Raw genomic sequence first — 18209 nt, 5'->3', positions numbered from 1 at the left:
GCTCAGGTTGGCTGATGATACTTTTGTGGATCCTATCTGTTGTCGGTATATATGGAGCAAAGATGGTGCCAGGAGTCTTTGTATTCTTCCTTAGAAATGACAGTTGTTTTTGTGGGAAGGAAGACATTTTTCCGAATCACACATGGAATGATGGTGCCAAACAGAGCTTTCTATAACTAGGAAGGGAGAAGACCAGAAGACTCTGAAGTTCACTGGGTTCTTGCTATGTAAATCTAATTTACTAGGACGTGCTTAGATACCACAGCAAGGGGTGCTACAGAAAACCCATAAACACACACACTGTACTGGTGATTAAAGACACTCAGAATGCATGTGTGTTTTAAAAGAAAAAACTGCAGAATAAAGCCCCTTTTAAGAATCTTGTAAGTCTCAAGTAATTTAAATCACATATTGATGCACAGCAAACAATACAGTTCTGTAGAAAAGGACCTGGGGGTTACAGTGGATGAGAAGCTGGATATGAGTCAGCAGTGTGCCTTTGTTGCCAAGAAGACTAATGGCATATTGGGCTGCATTAATAGGAGCATTGCCAGCAGATCGAGGGAAGTGATTATTCCCCTCTATTTGGCACTGGTGAGGTCACATCTGGAGTATTGCGTCCAGTTTTGGGCTCCCCACTATAGAAAGGATGTGGAGCCCAAAGGAGGTGGTGGAATCTCCATCCTTAGAGGTTTTTAAGGCCCAGCTTGACAGAGCCCTGACTGGGATGATTTAGTTAGTGTTGGTCCTGCTTTGAGCAGGGGGTTGGACGAGATGACCTCCTGAGATCTCTTCCCACCCTAATCTATGATTCTATGATACTATTTGCTCTAGTGGTTCACATCCACTATTGAGATCGGAGTTAATATGCTCATTTAGCAACTCATTTAAATGTGTAATGATAAAAAAACTCAGTTATGTTTCCGAACATATCTACCTTCTTCCTTTCTTGTTATTTGTACTTATAAAACAATTGTATCTACATTTCCATTAAACTGAATCAAAGTGTGTGTACTATTTCCCTTATTCCCTAAGCCTGATATTTGTTTCTTGTTTTGTCTTAGTTGGTTTGGTTACACCCTTTGGAAACAAAATGCTTTTTTCTATTTTATGTAAAGCAGTGTTTTACAGCTGGGCACATGGTGTCTTCCTGATTAGATAGTGTAAGTAATTTCGAGTTATTTGTAGCAATTCAGCAAGAATAAGAATCCTGGGAAAAAACGTAACATGTAAATGTCATAAATTTACAAATCTAAAGCTATAACAATATCAGAGAATATTTATATCATAGTACCAGTCAAACTGTTTTAGTATAATGCAACAGAAAATGATGTTTAGAATTTACTGCACACAAACTACATTGAAAAATGCAGAAACATAAGAGCTATACACTTGCCGGAGTAGTGGGGGAGATATCATACATTTTATTGTGCTGTTGCACTCGTGATGTTGCACTCCATATGATTTATGAAAATATGCTTATAAATGTGAGTATGATGTAACTGGAATATGCTTTATGCAAAAGATATCTTGTAAGGTATCATTACAAAGCTTATCATCTACTGAGTGTGTTCATCCCATTTGTTTGCATGTATTATTTCTATGTCTGGAGTTAGAAGAATAAGATATAAACTTGTATTACTAATGTAAACATATTAAGTGGACGCCATTAAAGGAGCTTCAGAATCAATTAATTGTAAATGACACTGTTTACTTGCAAATCTTCCTGTGTACATGTGGGCCAGCCCAGGAAGAATGGAGGCTGCGGTCTCACAGGCCATCTGATCATGTCACATGATGCTGGAATCCATCTTAAATCTGGTACTTTTCCATTTAGAAGGGGGGGGTGGGGACCCAGAGAGACAAAAGATTCCCAACTTGTGCCACAGCTATAAAAGGGGGTGGAGCAGGACAAAGAGGCTTCCAGTCATAAGAAAACCCTTGCTTACCACCTAAGATGTCTACTGGAACTAACAAGGACTGTACCGGGGAAAGGATTGGGCCCACGTGAGGAAGGAGTCTAGTCTGTGAAAGAAGCTTATTGGAACATCTCTGAGGGTGAGATATTACTTGTAATCAGTTTCTTAATATATTAGGCTTAGACTTGTGTGTTTTTGTTTTATTTTGCTTTGGGACTGACTTTGTTCTGTTTGTTATTACTTGAAACCACTAAAATTCTACATTTATACTTAATAAAATCACTTCTATTTATTAATAAACCCAGAGTAAGTGATTAATACCTGGGGGAGCAAACAGCTGTGCATATCTCTCTATCAGTGTTATAGAGGGCGGACAATTTATGAGTTTACCCTGTATAAGCTTTATACAGAGTAAAACGGATTTATTCAGGGTTTGGATCCCATCGGATGTCTGGGTGCTGGAGCTGAGCTGTTTTTAGTTAAAGTCTGCAGCTTTGGGGGCATGGCCCAGAGCCTGAGTCTGTGTTGCAGCAGGCTAGCGTGTCTGGCTCAATAAGGCAGGGTTCTGGAGTCCCAAGCTGGCAGGGAAAACAGGCTCAGAGGTAATTTCAGCACAGCAGGTCACAGTCCCAAGTGGATCTCTGTGACCAAACCTGTCACAGCACTTAATCAAAAGAAAATGGCAAAAAAATTAGATAGTAAATATATTTATAAAAATAAATTAAAAAGGCGTGAAAAAATTTTAAAGGCGCCACTTGTGCTCGGTGGGGGAGCAGCTGCTGCCCCGCTTCCCCCTAGCTACGCTACTGATTCTAAGGTTTAAATGTTCAAGTTAAATTGATTACTATTGGTTATTGAGATTTTTTTTCTTTAGATTTAATGTAACTGTGTTGATAAACTTTATAATATTGGGGTTAATTTTTTTTCTGTGGGAGACTGAAAGACTAAATGGCTTTGTACAAATATGAATATTTTTTTGAGATTAAATACTTATTTTTCATCCGCAGAAAAGCAGCTTTCGAGAGGATATTCCTTACCTGATTATTCTATTTAATAAGGTGTACATTTTAAAAGATGAAAGTAATTAACCAGTGGAACAATTTACCAAGGGTTGTGGTGGATTCTCTATCACTGACCATTTTTAAATCAAGAGTGGATGTTTTTCTTAAAGATATGCTCTAGGAATTATTTTGGGGAAGTCTGTGGCCTGTGTATTACACATGAGTGATCACTGTGTGATCACAATGGTCTCTTCTGGCCTTGGAATCTAAGAATCTGTGAATACAGCAAAGAAGAAGGGAGCATAGGGTCTGGGACAAGAGCACAGTCTTTATGTTGTCACTACTGTCAAGTTTTAATTTCTTTCAATAGCATTATGTCCCTTTAATGACCTTGGAGCTAGTGTAGTAATAGTCTACAAGATATATAGACTTGTTGCCTATCAAGACATTTAAAATGATACTTTCTGATTGGATTACATGTTGCTGGGTGAAGAAAAGAAAATCTTAACATAAGAATGGCCACATAGGATAAAACCAAAGGTCCATCTAGGCCAATATCCTGTCTTCTGAAAGTGGCCAGTGCCAGGTGCTTCAGAGGGAATGAACAGAACAGATAATCATAAAGTGATCCATTCCCTGTCACCCATTCCCAGATTCTATGGGAACTGTGCATGGCACAGGCCTTCCTTTCCTGGATGGAGTTAGGAATGCAATCAAGGTCTCCCTCCTTTGATGCTACACAATGCTTCATTAGCCTTCAGTGGGCCATGTTTTGTGCAGAATGCACACTTTACCTTAATTAACACTTCTTTTCTTGTTTGAGTTACACAATTACAGAGGTTGACAATGCAAACACCCAGTGTAACTTTATATCACGGGCTACAGAGGTTATAAGTGAGATCAATACATGCAGTATCCTACAAGTATTCCATAAAGTCTAAATGCTGAACACATTCTTATAACACTAATATCTGCTTTCGACTCTAATTTAATTTTACCCTAGCTCTTTGAAAAGGTGACTTGGTGGCATTAAAGGGCAAGCTTGAAATGCATCCGCTACAATCACATACTTCAGAAACAATGGAGTTTTTGCCTTCTGACTAATTCTGTGTGGTCCTTTAGAAAATGGATCATTTTGCCTAAACAACCACAAGATCTGGAAATACTCTTAAGTAGCCAAAAGAACCCCACTACAGAATCCACCACACACTGTCCACAGTGCTTTTTAGAATAATGTTATTAAGAGTTCCAGACATTCTGGCAATTGTCAGATATTGCCTGTGATATTATCCCTTTTTACAGCGTCTATTCATTACTGATGGAAAATAAGAGGCCTGAGCCATTTCATTATTTATTTATTTATTTCAATCTTTTTTCTTATAACAAATTATAGGTGCCAATTTCTAGAATAAATACAAAAATATTATACACCAGAAACAAGAAAAGACTAATTTACACAGTTGCTTAGGTTCCCAAGCATTAACTTAAATATTTCCCGCACAGGATTTTCATGGCATGTATTAAATTTAAGGAAATCAAAGCCAAGAGGAGAAAAGACATGGGAAGAAGTGGGATGGGGAGAAACAGAGGGGATGAGAAGAGGGATTATGTGGCCTGCCTTTCATCCAGATGTCCTGAAGGGATCTTTAGCTAATCAGTTCTAGGTAATTGTCCCAAATGGATTCAAATTTTTCTGGGGTTTGCTGTCTATTTTATGTGATCCTTTCCTTCGCAGCCGGGTCTGCCAGTCCATTATACCAGTCTTTGTGGTTTGGAGGACTATTTACTTTTCCAGTGTGGCAAAATTTGATGTCTTGCTGTGACGGAGTGGGGAGTATTGACCTGAGGATGTTGCGTGGGAGTTTTACTGGTACTGTCTGCATTGGTGCTGGATGGTGATGGGATATCAGGGTGTGACTTCACTTCAGGGATGATACCTGAGCATGTAACCTGAGCCCAGGTGACACCTTCTGCCCGGGGAAACTGGAGAAAGGCTGGAGGAGGAACCGGAGTGTGTGGCTGGAGGAGAGTGCTGGAAAGGGTTTCAGTTGGGAGCTGGCTGGGGAAATGGAGGGAGACCCAGGACCAGGGTCTAGGTTCCCTTCTCCCCAAGATGGACCTGACTGAGGGGGTCCTGTTGTCTGTGCCTACAAGCTCTGTTTGGGACTGTGTTCCTGTCATCTAATAAACCTTCTGTTTTACTGTCTGGCTGAGAGTCACGGTGAATCACAGGAAGTGGGGGGTGCAGGGCCCTGTCTCCCCAACGCACCATGACACTTGCAACCAGTAAAGTTCAGTGTAGCTATCTGCTTCGGTATAATGATAGCTTCCATTTCCAGGGTACATGGCCCATTATGCAGGTATCTGCTTTAAGGTCAAGTGAAGTCTCTATGATTCTGTTAATTCTCTCCTGTAGGAGCTATTTTACCTAAATGTTCATAGGGCCAGAGACAGGGAGAGACTGACACTCTAGCTCTGTGGTAAGGGCACTTAGGATACAGAAGACCCAGTTTCAAGACCCTGATTCGGTACCCTATCCCCCAGTCTGTAGACTCTCTGGCCATGTCTACAATACCACAATAAGTCGACCTACCCCACGCGACTCCAGCTACCTGAATAATGTAGCTGGAGTCGACGTACATTAGGTTGAGTTACCACAGGGTCTACACCTTGGGGGGTCGACGGGAGAAACTCTCCCGTAGACCTACCTTACTCTTCTCGTCGGGGGTAAAGTACAGGGGTCGACTGGAGAGTGATCTGCTCTCGATTTGGTGAGTCTTCACTAGACCCATTAAATCAACCACTAGTGGATCAATCGCAGAGCATCAATTCTGGCTGTAGTCTAGACATACTCTCTTTTGTGCGGAATCAGGCAGAGCGGGGACTTGAATCTGGATCTCCCATATCCTGGGTGAGAGTCCTAATCACTGGGCTATTGGCTATTTTGGGGTCATTTTCATGAAACATTTAGAAATATCTCATTTTCACAGAACAAAAACAAATGTGGAAGAAACCTTGAAATTTTTCATGAAACGAAATTATTTTCTGGCAAGTCCTAATTAATATTTTCATGTGTTCTGAGATCCTCAAGTGAAAAATGTTATACAGTACAAATTGTATAATATTATCTTTTTGATGAACTCATCCCAGCGAATTGGAAGCATTAAAGAGCATATAAAATAAAAGTTAATTACATGGCTTGTAGGTAGTGAGAAACTGATCATGTTTGGAAGGACTCCTTAATGGGGGAGAGTGTTATTTGTATTGATTTATAGAATGCTATAGATTTACACTGCACTCTACAAACATAGAGTAAAAGATGTTTCCTGTTTCAAAAAGCTTGTCCTTAAGATGGTGATTAATTTTAAAAAATTACCTAAAATGCTGCAGAACTGAAGCAGTTTTTTTCAAAACAGAGGCAGTTTTTCAATGTTCCTTTTTAGATTATAAATGAAGCAAAATGTATGTGCTTTTGAAAGATGTAACCTACAATGACCAATACAAGAATCACTTTAAAGAAGTCTGACGATCTTCCCTTCCACAAGTGAATCTGAGCAAGGATTTTCAAAAGCTGATATCAAAAGTAAATTTAGACTTACATTCACTCATCAGTAGTTTGACAACCAGTTGCTGAGCAGGAATGCAGAACTGTTGGAGTCTGCCCTGCTGCCAACAATTTTGTGCTAGCTTGAAGATTTTCTTGGCACCAATCAGGATGTATACATGCCTTTCTATAAATAAATAAGTAACCAACTAACCTGTCTGCCTGTTTGTTTAGCTTTTAGAATATGCTTTCCATTGAAAAATGTAAGTCCTTACAATAGATATCACTTGTGATTTTTTGGTCTTGATTGGTGCTTTTCTCCATCTGTCTACTGGTTCCCATATTGTACAAAAAGAGTTGGGGCGCCTATTCCTCAGTCATTCCACCTGACCCTTTACAGCATAGGGATCTTATCACACTATGTAAGTATCTTAAAGGATCAAACCAGGATCTACAGAAAGGATTTCTCATGTTCCCAGAGTGGGATGGTGGTAATGATTAGAAGATATTTGGAAGGGTGGTTTCTGCTTGAGTGATTTGGAATAGTGTGCTGAAAGACAAAGTGGAAGCAGATTGTACTGATACCTTTGAAAGAGATGTTCATTTGTCATCCAGTAATGTATGAGTATGTCAGCTAAAACAGGGTTTACTCGCTGACAAATAAGTTTAATTTTGGTAGGCCTATTATTTTCTACATCCTTAAAATGTTATGTTTATCAGCGTCTACTTCAGAAGGTCAGGAGTGTCTTTGCTTAGAACACTAAGGTGTGCCCCTTCGGTTCTAGAGAGACTAAGGCTATATCTGTACTGCGTAGCTTACAATGGCGCGGCTGTGCCGCTGCAGCCGCACTGTTGTAAGGTGCCCTGTGTGGCCACTCCTTATCCCTGGGAGAGAGCAAGGGGTGATAGCTTCATTGCCAGGAGCACAGCTCCTGCCGACAAAGCGCTGTCCACACCGGCGCATTTTGTTGCTAAAACTTTTCTCCTGAGCGACAAAAATTTTAGCAATGAAAGTTCCAGTGTAGACAAAGCCTTAGTGTTGTCAGGTTATATATGTCTGCTAAGGTTCACTGAATCTTACAGCATTTGAATACATCCAAACAACAAAACATCTTCCAGCGGTCCATTAGCACATGCTTTCCCCTTTTGGATAACTTACTAAGACTTCTGTGGTTTGTAGATGCATTTTACAAATGAAGAATTATAATTGCTGTCAGGGAAAAGCTTAACCAAGGTTTAGAAAGAGGTTTACACCAATAAAACTTTGACAGGAAATAAAACGTGTTGGTAAGGTAAGTCAGAAGAAAGAAGGTACTGACTTACATTCTTCCGGCTGCATTCTGCCAGTAAATTCAACAGCTACATGTGGCTCCTCTGAGAGCTGCTTATCTGCTCTCCTGTGGAGTGGAGAATGGAGAGTGAGGACAAAAAATAAAAGTAGTTCAGGAATCTGTTTATTTCTTTGCTTGATGTAGAAAAAACAGAAGGAAAATGTTCTCATTTCTAATGGAGCAAATTCACATGCCATCTGCTTTATGAAGCATTTTAGTAAATAGATAATGTATTTAGCATGCTTGTGCAGCTGTCCTTTTGGAGTGAGCAAACTGAGCTTTACATTCTAAAAACAACTCTTGAAAGTGCCTCCTTTCCAGTGACTGTAATCTTGCAAATTCTGTTTCTTTTCTGTTTTGTTCTTAGAGAATGCTGCCTTTTCTCAGCTATGATGTGATCAGGTAACATAGCATCTGTCTAAATTTCTTTCTTATTCAGTGGCATAATCCATCATGAATAAGGTTAAAAAGTTCATACTTTTAATTCTGGAAGGTAATGAAGCTTGAAGCAGATCAGAGAAAACAGAGCTGTGTATGCATAATATGTGAAGAAACAAAGAAAAAATGCTGTATTTGCATTTGTTCTCAGGTGTTGATTCCCTTCTTGTATATATTCCTCTTCACGTGTAACATATACAGTCACTTTTCCCACTATATTAGGATGCTGCAATAATGTAGCAGACTGTGTTGCATCTAAATTAATCAGTGTTGATCAATGGTCCAGTAACTTGCACTGACCCATGCCAGTGAATGCTTGCTTTCATTCGTTAGCTTTATCACGTTCTGTGATCTCTGTCAGAGACAGACTTACTTTGCTGTAAAAATGACAGGTCTGTTAGTATTTCACAAAAGACTTGTCTCTGAACCATCATCTTCCCCCCCTTTTTTGCTTGTATTTAAAACCTTTTAGGGTGCAAATTACATTTAGTTTTAGTGTAGGTCAGATCTGTTAACAAAACACACAGTAAATTAAAAATATACCCTAGATGAAATTATTTGTGTATTTGTGTATATAAGGATCAAATTTTGAAAGGCTCCTCACAGGAGATGGCAATTAAGTTTTTAAATTGAACAGTAAGAGAGGGGTTGTTGCAGTCTTATACATATGTTTTGAATTTCATATAACAAGCATTTCAAAGTTAATTTTTTCACCCACTTTAATGAATTCCAAAGCTATCTTTGTGCATGGCGGGAGCACTGCTAAAAATCCACAGTTCTGTAGCTTCAGAAATACTCTGTCATCATTTAGCCACATATGCCAGAAAGTCTAGTCAATGAGGATTTGTGACTTATATCTCGTTCAACAATTCTCCTACAATTTTTATGCAGAAAAGAAAATCTTGAAACCATCCAACTTAGTACATAGCTGGCCTACATGTTATCACATGTTTTGGTTGCTATTTCGCTTGTCGTCTGTCTCCTTCCTATTGTTATACTCTCATGGTTGGGTTCTGTCTGAAATTAGATTGAATTCTTTGGCAGGGGCTCTTATTCTACTCTGTCTGTACAGTGCCTAGCGCAAAAGGGACCTCTGGGTGGTACCGAAACACAAATAATTAATTCACATCCTCTGTCCACCAGACACGTCAAACCCATGGAAAAAATAAATTGGACTTGTTTTTGGCTTAATTGGCTTTTGAGTTGCTTGTTGGTTAGTTTTTTGCTTGTAGCTTGTTGCTTGTTTGGCTTGTAGCTTGTTGCTTGTTGCTTCTTTTTTTTTTGATCGGCTCCCAGCAAGCAGGGGCAAAGGGGGGAGAGAGTCAGCGGTGCACAGTGGGCCCACCACAGTCCCAGACTGCATGTCGGGGGGGATCTACTCACATAGGGTGTTGGGGTTCTTAGGGATTGGCTTGTTTTGGCCTTGTTTTGAAATGGGATTAGCTTGATTTTTGACTTATTGTGAAAGTCGGGGTGCTTATTTGCCACATGAAAATTGGCAACTGTACTGTCCGCCATTATTCTTTTAGTGCTTTGTCTCAGGATTTGACATAATCTACCAACTCAAATAGTGGGGTTACCATACGTCCGTATTTTCCTAGACATGTCCGGCTTTTTGGTTCTTCAATCGCTGTCCAGGAGGAATTTTTAAACATCTAAAACATCCAGGATTTTGCCATTATTATTTTTCCCCAAAGAAGAGTTGATCATTCAAGAAAGATAGTGAATGTTGATCATTCAAGAAAGAAAAGTGAATGCTGATCACTCGAGAGAGTGCCCACTTTTCCCCCTAGCTCCCAGTGCTTGAGCCGCGAAACAGCTGTTTCATGTGGCTGGGAGGGAGGGGGTGGAGGGGGAACACGGCACACTCAGGGGAGGAGGCGAGGTGGGGATTTGGGGAAGGGGTCCAGTGGGGCCCAATGAGGTGGAGTTGGGGTGGGGGCAGGGGGGAACGAGCAAATACCCACCCCACCCCACCCTACCCCACCTCGTGGAGTGTCCTCTTTTTTGAATGTTCAAATATGGTAACCCTATCAAATAGCCTTCCTGCCTACTTCAGCTCATAGTGTAAGAACAATATAGTGTAAGAACAATATAGCAGTATTTTATTTAGTAAAGCTGCTGGTGATTTTATAGCACATTTTCTTTGATAGCACCACCTTTTGCATCAGCATTAAAAGTTTGCTGCCTTTTTTAAATCTTGTCACGGGATGGCACGCACTGCCCCTTAAGAGGAAAGAGGCCAGTGCACCTCTGACTTGTCAGCTGACCCCTCAGTTGAGCTAAATAAGAAGGCAGCTCGCTTCTGGATGGTGGGAGAGCCTGGGAGTGTCAGGCCTGAGAAGCAGTCAGGAAAAGGGCAGAGAGATCATATTTTGGGCTCTCATTGCCTGGGAACAGGCAGACAGGCCAGAAACTAGGAGGCCTGGGTAGTGGGAGCAGGAGCTGCAGGAATCTCCTTGGTTGGGGAGGCAGTGGGAGCCAGTGGGGGAAAAGAGTCCCTAGGGAGAGAGCCCAAGGAGGCAGTGCTCAGTTAATGGAGCATGGGAGAATCCTGCAATATGCCCTGAAGCAGAAGGACTTCAGGGAGGTAAAGGGGAAAAATCCCTTGGGAGCTATAGACCACGGTGCTGGGGAGCTGTGTTTGTGGGGGTTTTGCCTACCTTTGAGAAATAAAACCGCCTGGAAAAGAGACTGGGTGTAGCAGTGGGTCTTTGTGGGCTGGGGAGAACCAGCACCTTGCAGACCTCCTCATTGCTTTTGACTTCTGCTAGCCTAAGGAGCTGAGAACACAAACTTGGATTCTCTCCATGGCAGTCTGTTACATTTCCATTCAATCGCCATTATTTTTTTTATTAAAGGATATATTAAGTGTAGAAATGTCATTGTAGTCAAGCAGTGGTGAAATTTGGAGTTTAAAAGTATTCAGCTGGTTCTACGTGAAATAGCAATTTCAGATTTTTAAACTTAAGAACCAGAGTAATTTAACTCCATCCTTCTTGATTAAATATTGAGTTAGAATTGGAAAGTTCAGTGCAGTGTCCATCGACAGCCAGTATTTTTTTAATATAATTTTTCTTTGGAAATAATGTGTATGGACTAGATTCAGCATTCCTAAAATTCCCATTGAAGAACTTTTGTCATAGAGATGGCTGGGAACTATGTACCCTCATTCATTCTTTCATTCAAGAGTCAATAATACAATTTTTCTAAGTGGAATAATATGGCACAGCATACAAGGTATCTCTAGTACTCAGGTGCTGGAGGCATTTTCTTGTTTAGTTCAGTTTTATATCTACCTTTAAAACAATAACCCTTGACAGAATAACTGGGTGACATTTGTCAGAGCTTTGGATAAGGCTCAAGTTTGGTGAAACTGGATTTATTGAGCTAGCAGCAACTTCTAATGCTGTTGAAGCTTAATTTTACAGCAACTGAACTTTTAGAACAAAAGCCTTGGGGGCTGGTTTGGCCACTTCATTGATATTGGACTTCAACAAATTAAATGGGAAACTGGATTCTGGTTTTTGAAAAAATCAGGATACTGATAAGGACATTACAAACTCAAATATTCCTGAAACTTATTCTTATCAGGTCACTGTGTATCAATATACTGATTGTCATAGTCACTAAAAGGGCAACAGTGTTGCATGTTTTCTGAATAACATATACTTGGTCCCCACTTATGAAGTTTTAGTTAGCTTTTTAGTATAGTGATGGCACAGGTATATCTCAATAACCATAGAATCGGTGAATATATATGCTCTATTTGGCTGATAAACATTGTTAGCCAGAATGCAGGGATTTTCAGTGGATGGTTTTCTTAATGCAGATCTCTTTGCTCAGATTAGCTACTATAATCTTTCTGTTTTGATTGCTCCCAAATTTCAAATTTAAAAGATTTTTGCCAGTACCAAAGGCTGCCTCAATATCTCCTTTCAGCTGCAGCAGTAAAAAATATGTGGAAGAAAAATGGGGGAGCCAAAAAGTAAAGGAAATGAGGCTGTCAAACTGATGACAGGAAATTGTTGTGTTTTAAGTTTGAAGCCCTCCTCTGCCTTCAAAAAAAAAAAAAAAAAGAAAAAAAGAAAAAGAAAAAGCCATTGCCTTGTTTTTCTCCTTTCAAGCTCAGTTCTGTTACCACAAAATGAGAGTTTTGTCAATGACTTCGTTTTATCCCTCTCCCCTCAATACCTTCTATAAGCTTCTGATCCCCGTAATGACTGTCCTATTTGTGTTATAATTTTTGGTTAGGTTGGGAGAATCCCAGCCCTCCCCTTCCTCAGTCTCTCAATAAGGGTGTGTCCTGTGTCATAAAGGTCTGAATTGTTTTTAAACAATGTGCCATTCAGCAATATGCAACATTTTACATTCTTTCTGAAGGGTCTTCCTGTTAAAATGTGGGCGATAATAAAATGTCAGTATAATAATAATGACTTTAGGATAATTCTTGTTAACTCATTGTTACCCATATTTTGGGCTAATACACTTTTTAACCTTCCCCAGCAGTCTTCTATAACCCATAGTATGTATTTTCCCTATTAAGTGGGAAACACTCTAAAGTTACCATAAATATTTTCAAAAATATTGGGTTCAGTGTCTTTTTATTTTGTTGAATTCTAATTTTAGTGATGGTGCCAAATCAGCCCATACCTCTTATTCTAAAAGTCCAACTGTGTAACAGTCATTCAGTTGACAAGAGTATGAAAGCTTGCTAACTCAATAAGAAATAAAGCTTCATCAGGTTTGACCCTTATCCAACGCTGTCAGAATGTCATTCACTCACAGTATAATGGTTGCTACTGTGCTAAAGGAATAATTTAAACTGAATGGCAGAGGATGTAGTTTGTTACTTCATCAGTAAGGAATAATGCAAGGCAGAGTACATTTGTTGGGCAGAAAGCAATGTTCTATGGTTTGTGATAATGAGCTAGATTTTCAAAGGGATTTAGGCACTGAGTGAGATTTTTTTAAAGTGCCTAAGTAGGTTAGGTACCTACTCATAGATTTCCAGTTGAAAATCTGTCCCTAATGAATGGGAGTTAGGCACCTAACCTGGGTAGGTGCTTTTGAAAATCCTAGTAGTGCGTAAAGATGGAGATAAGCCAAATGTCTCCAGTACCTGAGAAATGTGGTTGTCTCACAGCAGCTACTTGCTCTTCCACGTTATTCTACATAGAAAATGGTATAATTGTTGATAAATGGGGGAGAAAATGTAAGTAGTTCTGAGCCATGTCAAAGACAGAATTTGTTCTTGTGGGCCAGAAGTGCCTTCTTATTAACAACTTCCATCTGCTGTTTTCCTCCTCGACACTTACCTTTCATTTGTTTTCATTCTCCTCCCCTGCCCACATTCCTTTAGCTGTCAATCTGCCTGTTGCCACCTCTTCTTCATTACTCATATTGCCTTGGCTCCATTTCTCATGAAATCCTCATCACGCTCTTCATCTTCAGTGCCTTAATTGTTGCAACTCCCTTTTCCGTGCCCTTTCCAAGTCTTAATTGAACACGCCCCATCATGTGCAGAATATTGCTTTATATCTTGTCCCATGTACAAACAAGTGCACTCAACCCTCCCTAATCTTCAAATAATTCCACTGACTCCCTGTTCATTTCAAGATTCAGATCAAAATTGCCTTACCTGATTTAAAACTCTTGAACTTGCTCAAGCCTATGACTCTCTCTATACCCTCTTCCAGCTCAGTCTGTTTTTCTAGAACAGGGCTCCTATCTGATCCTGCTCATAATCTTGAGTTTCAGTATGAGTGCTTTCTCCTTGAAATGCCTGCCCCTGGGAACAGCCAGTACTTCTCTACTTTAAGCTCTTTTAACTTTTCTTCTTCCCTATGTCTCTTAATTTTTCTCCTTCTCAGTTATTGGTCTTACAAATGAATAATTTGCTCCCCATAAACTGTATTTATATAATTGCTTTCTATATTTACAACATACAGTATTTTGTATTTAGCTCTTATAAAGCATTTTGGGGATAATTTATTGGAAAGATCCTATTCAAAATAAGATCTATTGTATTTTTACTTTTATGTCTCAGATCACTCCCTCATCCTTGCACGCTTTAAAAATAAAAATATTTCCATTTTCAGAAGTTATTGTAAATATTTTTTATTATTGACCTCAATTTTTGTAGAAGTCAGGCTAATCTCAAATATATCAGACCAAGGTAAAGGAGCTATCAGATGAGGTGTAAAGATAGGGAAGCATTAATGCCATTGTATAAGGCACTGGTAAAACCGCATCTGGAATACTGTATACAGTTAGAGTTGCACAGGTGTAAAAAAGACAAATTCAAACTGGAAAACATGCATAGAAGTATTATTAGGATGATCAGGTAAATGGAGGTACTATCTTGAGAGGAGAGTAAAGAGCTTTGTTGTACTGCATGTCTGTAAGGCTTTCTGAAAATCTGCTATCAGAACTTTCCACTGCGCTCTCACAAGCTAAGCAGAGAAAAGCTGGGCCAGAAATTGAATGGAAGACCTTCAGTATGTAATTTCTACAATAAACAGTGTTGGAAATTGGTTATAGACATGCCCACCTAGTGATAGAGGTGCTGTGCAACTGAAAGTGCAGTCTCTCCAATGAAGGAAGGAATAGATCACTTCTGACCATAACATCTCATATCAGAGGGATAGCTGTGTAAGTCTGTATCCACAAAAACAACGGGGAGTCCAGTGGCACCTTAAAGACTAACAGATTTATTTGGGCATAAGCTTTCATGGGTAAAAAACCCACTTCTTCAGATGCATGCATTCATTTGGGCATAAGCTTTCGTGAGTAAAAGACCCACTTCTAAAGATGCATGGAGAGAGCATGCACCTGAAGAAGTGGGTTTTTTACCCACGAAAGCTTATGCCCAAATAAATCTGTTAGTCTTTAAGGTGCCACCGGACTCCTCGTTGTTTTTATAACATCTCATGGAACTTTTCAAGAAAGAATGGTTTATTGGGTGCAGAATATGTGTGAGCTGTTCTAGTCCTTGGCTTTTCTTTGTAGAACATGCAATACCATACTCCAATATAGAATAATGGAGTTTCCTGTGTTTCATTCGAGGCTACTGTGACATTATTCCAGGATTTATTGTTCACCAAGCAAAGCTGACTACTGTCTTTTTCTACATTATTATTATTGACTGTCGTATCACTTTCATCTAGTAATGGTTCAGTGCCATAATTAGCATCCCTTTTGTTCCTAATATACTTTAAAAAAAGGTCTGTTATTGTCCATAACCTGTTGGCTATAGGTTTCTCCTTTTGTCCTTTGCTTTCTCCTATCATTTTTCTACAATTCCTAGTTTCTGTTTTATATTCATTGCTATCAACTTTCCATATTTTTCATTTATTATTATTTTTTATTTTTCTTTATAACTGCTTTCACTTCCCAGCTAAGCCACATTGTTTTTTAACTAGTGTAGCCTTCTTTCTTGGCTCTGACCCTTTGGGCATCTAGAGGGGCAGCTCATCTTTTTGGGCCTGCTCTACTCTTTATGCCGTTGGTAGAGAGCCTGGGGACAAGGACATCTGGGGTGCAGGTGCAGCCCCAATGGACGCAGTTGGGCCCACTCTGCTGTTTTGTGCCCTCAGGTCGGAGGGGTGCATCTGGGGTGGAGGCCCAGCCCCAACACACACTGCTGGCCAAAAATATCTGATCTTGCCCAGTTGGGATGCATACACACCAATGGTGAAATCCATGTGGCCCACACATCTTGATGTCACAACTGGAATGTGGGCGATCTGGCTTACTGATCAAAGCAGGAGTCAGAGTCCGAGACAGGCTAGAGGGCAACTGAGCATTGAGTGTCAGGAGGCAGGCAAGGTCAGAGTCACAGGAGATCAGAAGCAGGAGACAAACTTGAGAGCAGAAGCATGGATCAATAACCAGAGTCTCTCCAGGTTGGGGACCCAGGATGTCAAGCCAGGGGAGCAGAAGCAGGAAGCACAAAGCACACAGTCCAGAGTAAGGTGGATCCCAGTTGCATGGACACTTTTTTGTTCCTATCCGGCATTTATATAGAACCTGTGGACCAATCCGGATTCCCAGTGTTCTGCCAATCAGGGTCCAGAACTGGAGTCCTCTGTCGGGGTTTAGCTTCTGCCCTAGCAACTGTTAGCAGGTTGCTGGGTGGCAGGTTGGAGCTTACTAGTTCCTAAGAGTCCTGTGGACTTGGCGTTGAGACCCACTGTCCTGTACGCTCAATGAACTACAATTATTGTAATGTATGTAAGTGTCTGTTCTTCTCAGATAGTATAGTTGAGTTTTCCTCTTTGTATTGAATTTAATCTGCATTTGTTCCTGCTTCTAATTCTTGGCAGCATGTTGTATTTTTTAAAATATTACTTATGACTATTAAGTAGGCCAAGATTGTCAAAATGGCTAATACTGGGTGAAATTTGTCATGCAAATTCCCCCCCCCCGAAAAATGCTGGGTCAGTGCTGGTGATTGTTGCTTTTGAGTGGGGAGAGAAGCAAACTTCTCAGATATGCCGAAAAGATTTGTTTTGACATTTCCAAAACAAAATGTTTTGACTTTGTTTCCAAAAGACATTTTGTTTTGGAATTTCCCTCAAATGTATTTAATAAAATCATTTTAAAGCCCTCAAAATCAAAACAAAGCATTTAGTTTTGGGACTAGCAGAATGTTTTTTTTGACCCAAAATGAATTTAGTTTTACTGTTTCATTTATCAAATTAAAAAAAAGATATTGTAAATCCACATTTATCTGTTGGTTGGTTTGTTTGGTAACCAAATAGAAAATTTAGTTATTCACACAGTTCTGCTAGTGACTGAGTGCCCAGATTTTTGGGTGCCATAAACGATACCTTAAAGAAGCCTGATTTTTAAAAAGTGCCATGCTCCAGCCCTCTGAAAGCTATGTGCCTTCACTTTCCAGGCCCTGCACAGAACACATCCCCACCCTAACACCATCTCTCATTCAGTACCGAAAGGTTGACTTCTGCCTCTGATCAGCTCATGAGGCCAGCCTCAATCCCCCACTTGTTACATTTTCAAAGAGGCACCTTCATGTGTTCTCCCAAGCCGTCCCTCATGCCAGGGAGAAGCTCCCTGTAATCATCCACAAAACTTACTTTCCGCTCCCTCCTTAAAACTCTTCTTTGCTCTGAGGTCTATAAAAAAACATGACAACAATTAAATTGTTGATGTTCTGAGACTACAACCTATCGTACTAACCAATATTGTCTCCTCATTTGTTTGTATTACCACTGCCTGTCTGAATCCATCTGTTGTCTCTTTTTTTATACTTGGATTGTAAGCTCCACAGGCACTGACTTTTGTTTTTCCCAGTGGGTGCTCCATCCCTGCTCTGCTCTGAGGCCCTGCCCTCGTTCTGCCTCTTCCTGCCCCCACTCCGACCCCTCCTTTGAGGTCCGTCCCGCCCGCCTGCCCACCACTCGCTCCTCTCCAGCCCGAGGGGCCCGCCACACAGTTGATCAGCAGCTAGCCCCGGGGCCACAATCACTTTGGCTGGTGGGTGCTGAGCGCCCCCTATTTTTTTCATGGGTGCTTGAGCCCCAGAGCACCCACAGCGTCGGCGTTTATGGAAAGCTCTTTGGGGCAGAAGTTTCTCTTTTGGTTTGTTTCAGTGTTCCAAATAACTCTCTTCTGCTTGCATCCCTTTCTACACTGATACAATCTGCTCTACCTTGTGCTTTTGCCTCTCCTGATTGTTCCCTTTGCCTCTTCACTCCTGCCAACTCTGCTTTCTTTTGTGATGCTCCTTTTGCTTCAAACATCTTCCCAGACTAACATTCTCAGATTACTTTCTTGTAACAAACGCTGGAAGCCTGTACCGTGAAACATCCCATCTCTGCAGAACACACTCCACTCGTGTTTTTTCCTGTTATCCTGTATTATACTGATTTGTGCCTTTAGACAAAGGCTCTTCAAAGCAGGAACTATTTGTTCAGTACACTTTACCCATTATACCTTTTTATGTACATGG

General features: G+C 40.4%; 1 protein-coding gene across 11 annotated transcripts in view; it reads left to right on the top strand.

Annotated features, from left to right (window-relative positions):
* Positions 1–18209, top strand: part of CDK19 (cyclin dependent kinase 19) — a 230982-nt gene that overhangs the window by 136125 nt on the left and 76648 nt on the right. For 6 of the 11 annotated variants that reach the window (XM_043542807.1, XM_043542811.1, XM_043542810.1 and 3 more), the window contains one exon: positions 8163–8197. The exons of the other annotated variants lie outside the window; for them this stretch is intronic. In XM_043542807.1, the coding sequence (XP_043398742.1) occupies positions 8163–8197 (35 nt within the window). The remainder of the gene's footprint in view (positions 1–8162; positions 8198–18209) is intronic. 11 annotated transcript variants of the gene reach the window in all.

This window comes from Chelonia mydas, chromosome 3 (assembly GCF_015237465.2).
Source record: "Chelonia mydas isolate rCheMyd1 chromosome 3, rCheMyd1.pri.v2, whole genome shotgun sequence".
Taxonomy (NCBI): Eukaryota; Metazoa; Chordata; order Testudines; family Cheloniidae; genus Chelonia; species Chelonia mydas.
Note: the sequence above shows the minus strand (reverse complement) of the source record. Positions and strands in the feature narration are given on the sequence as shown.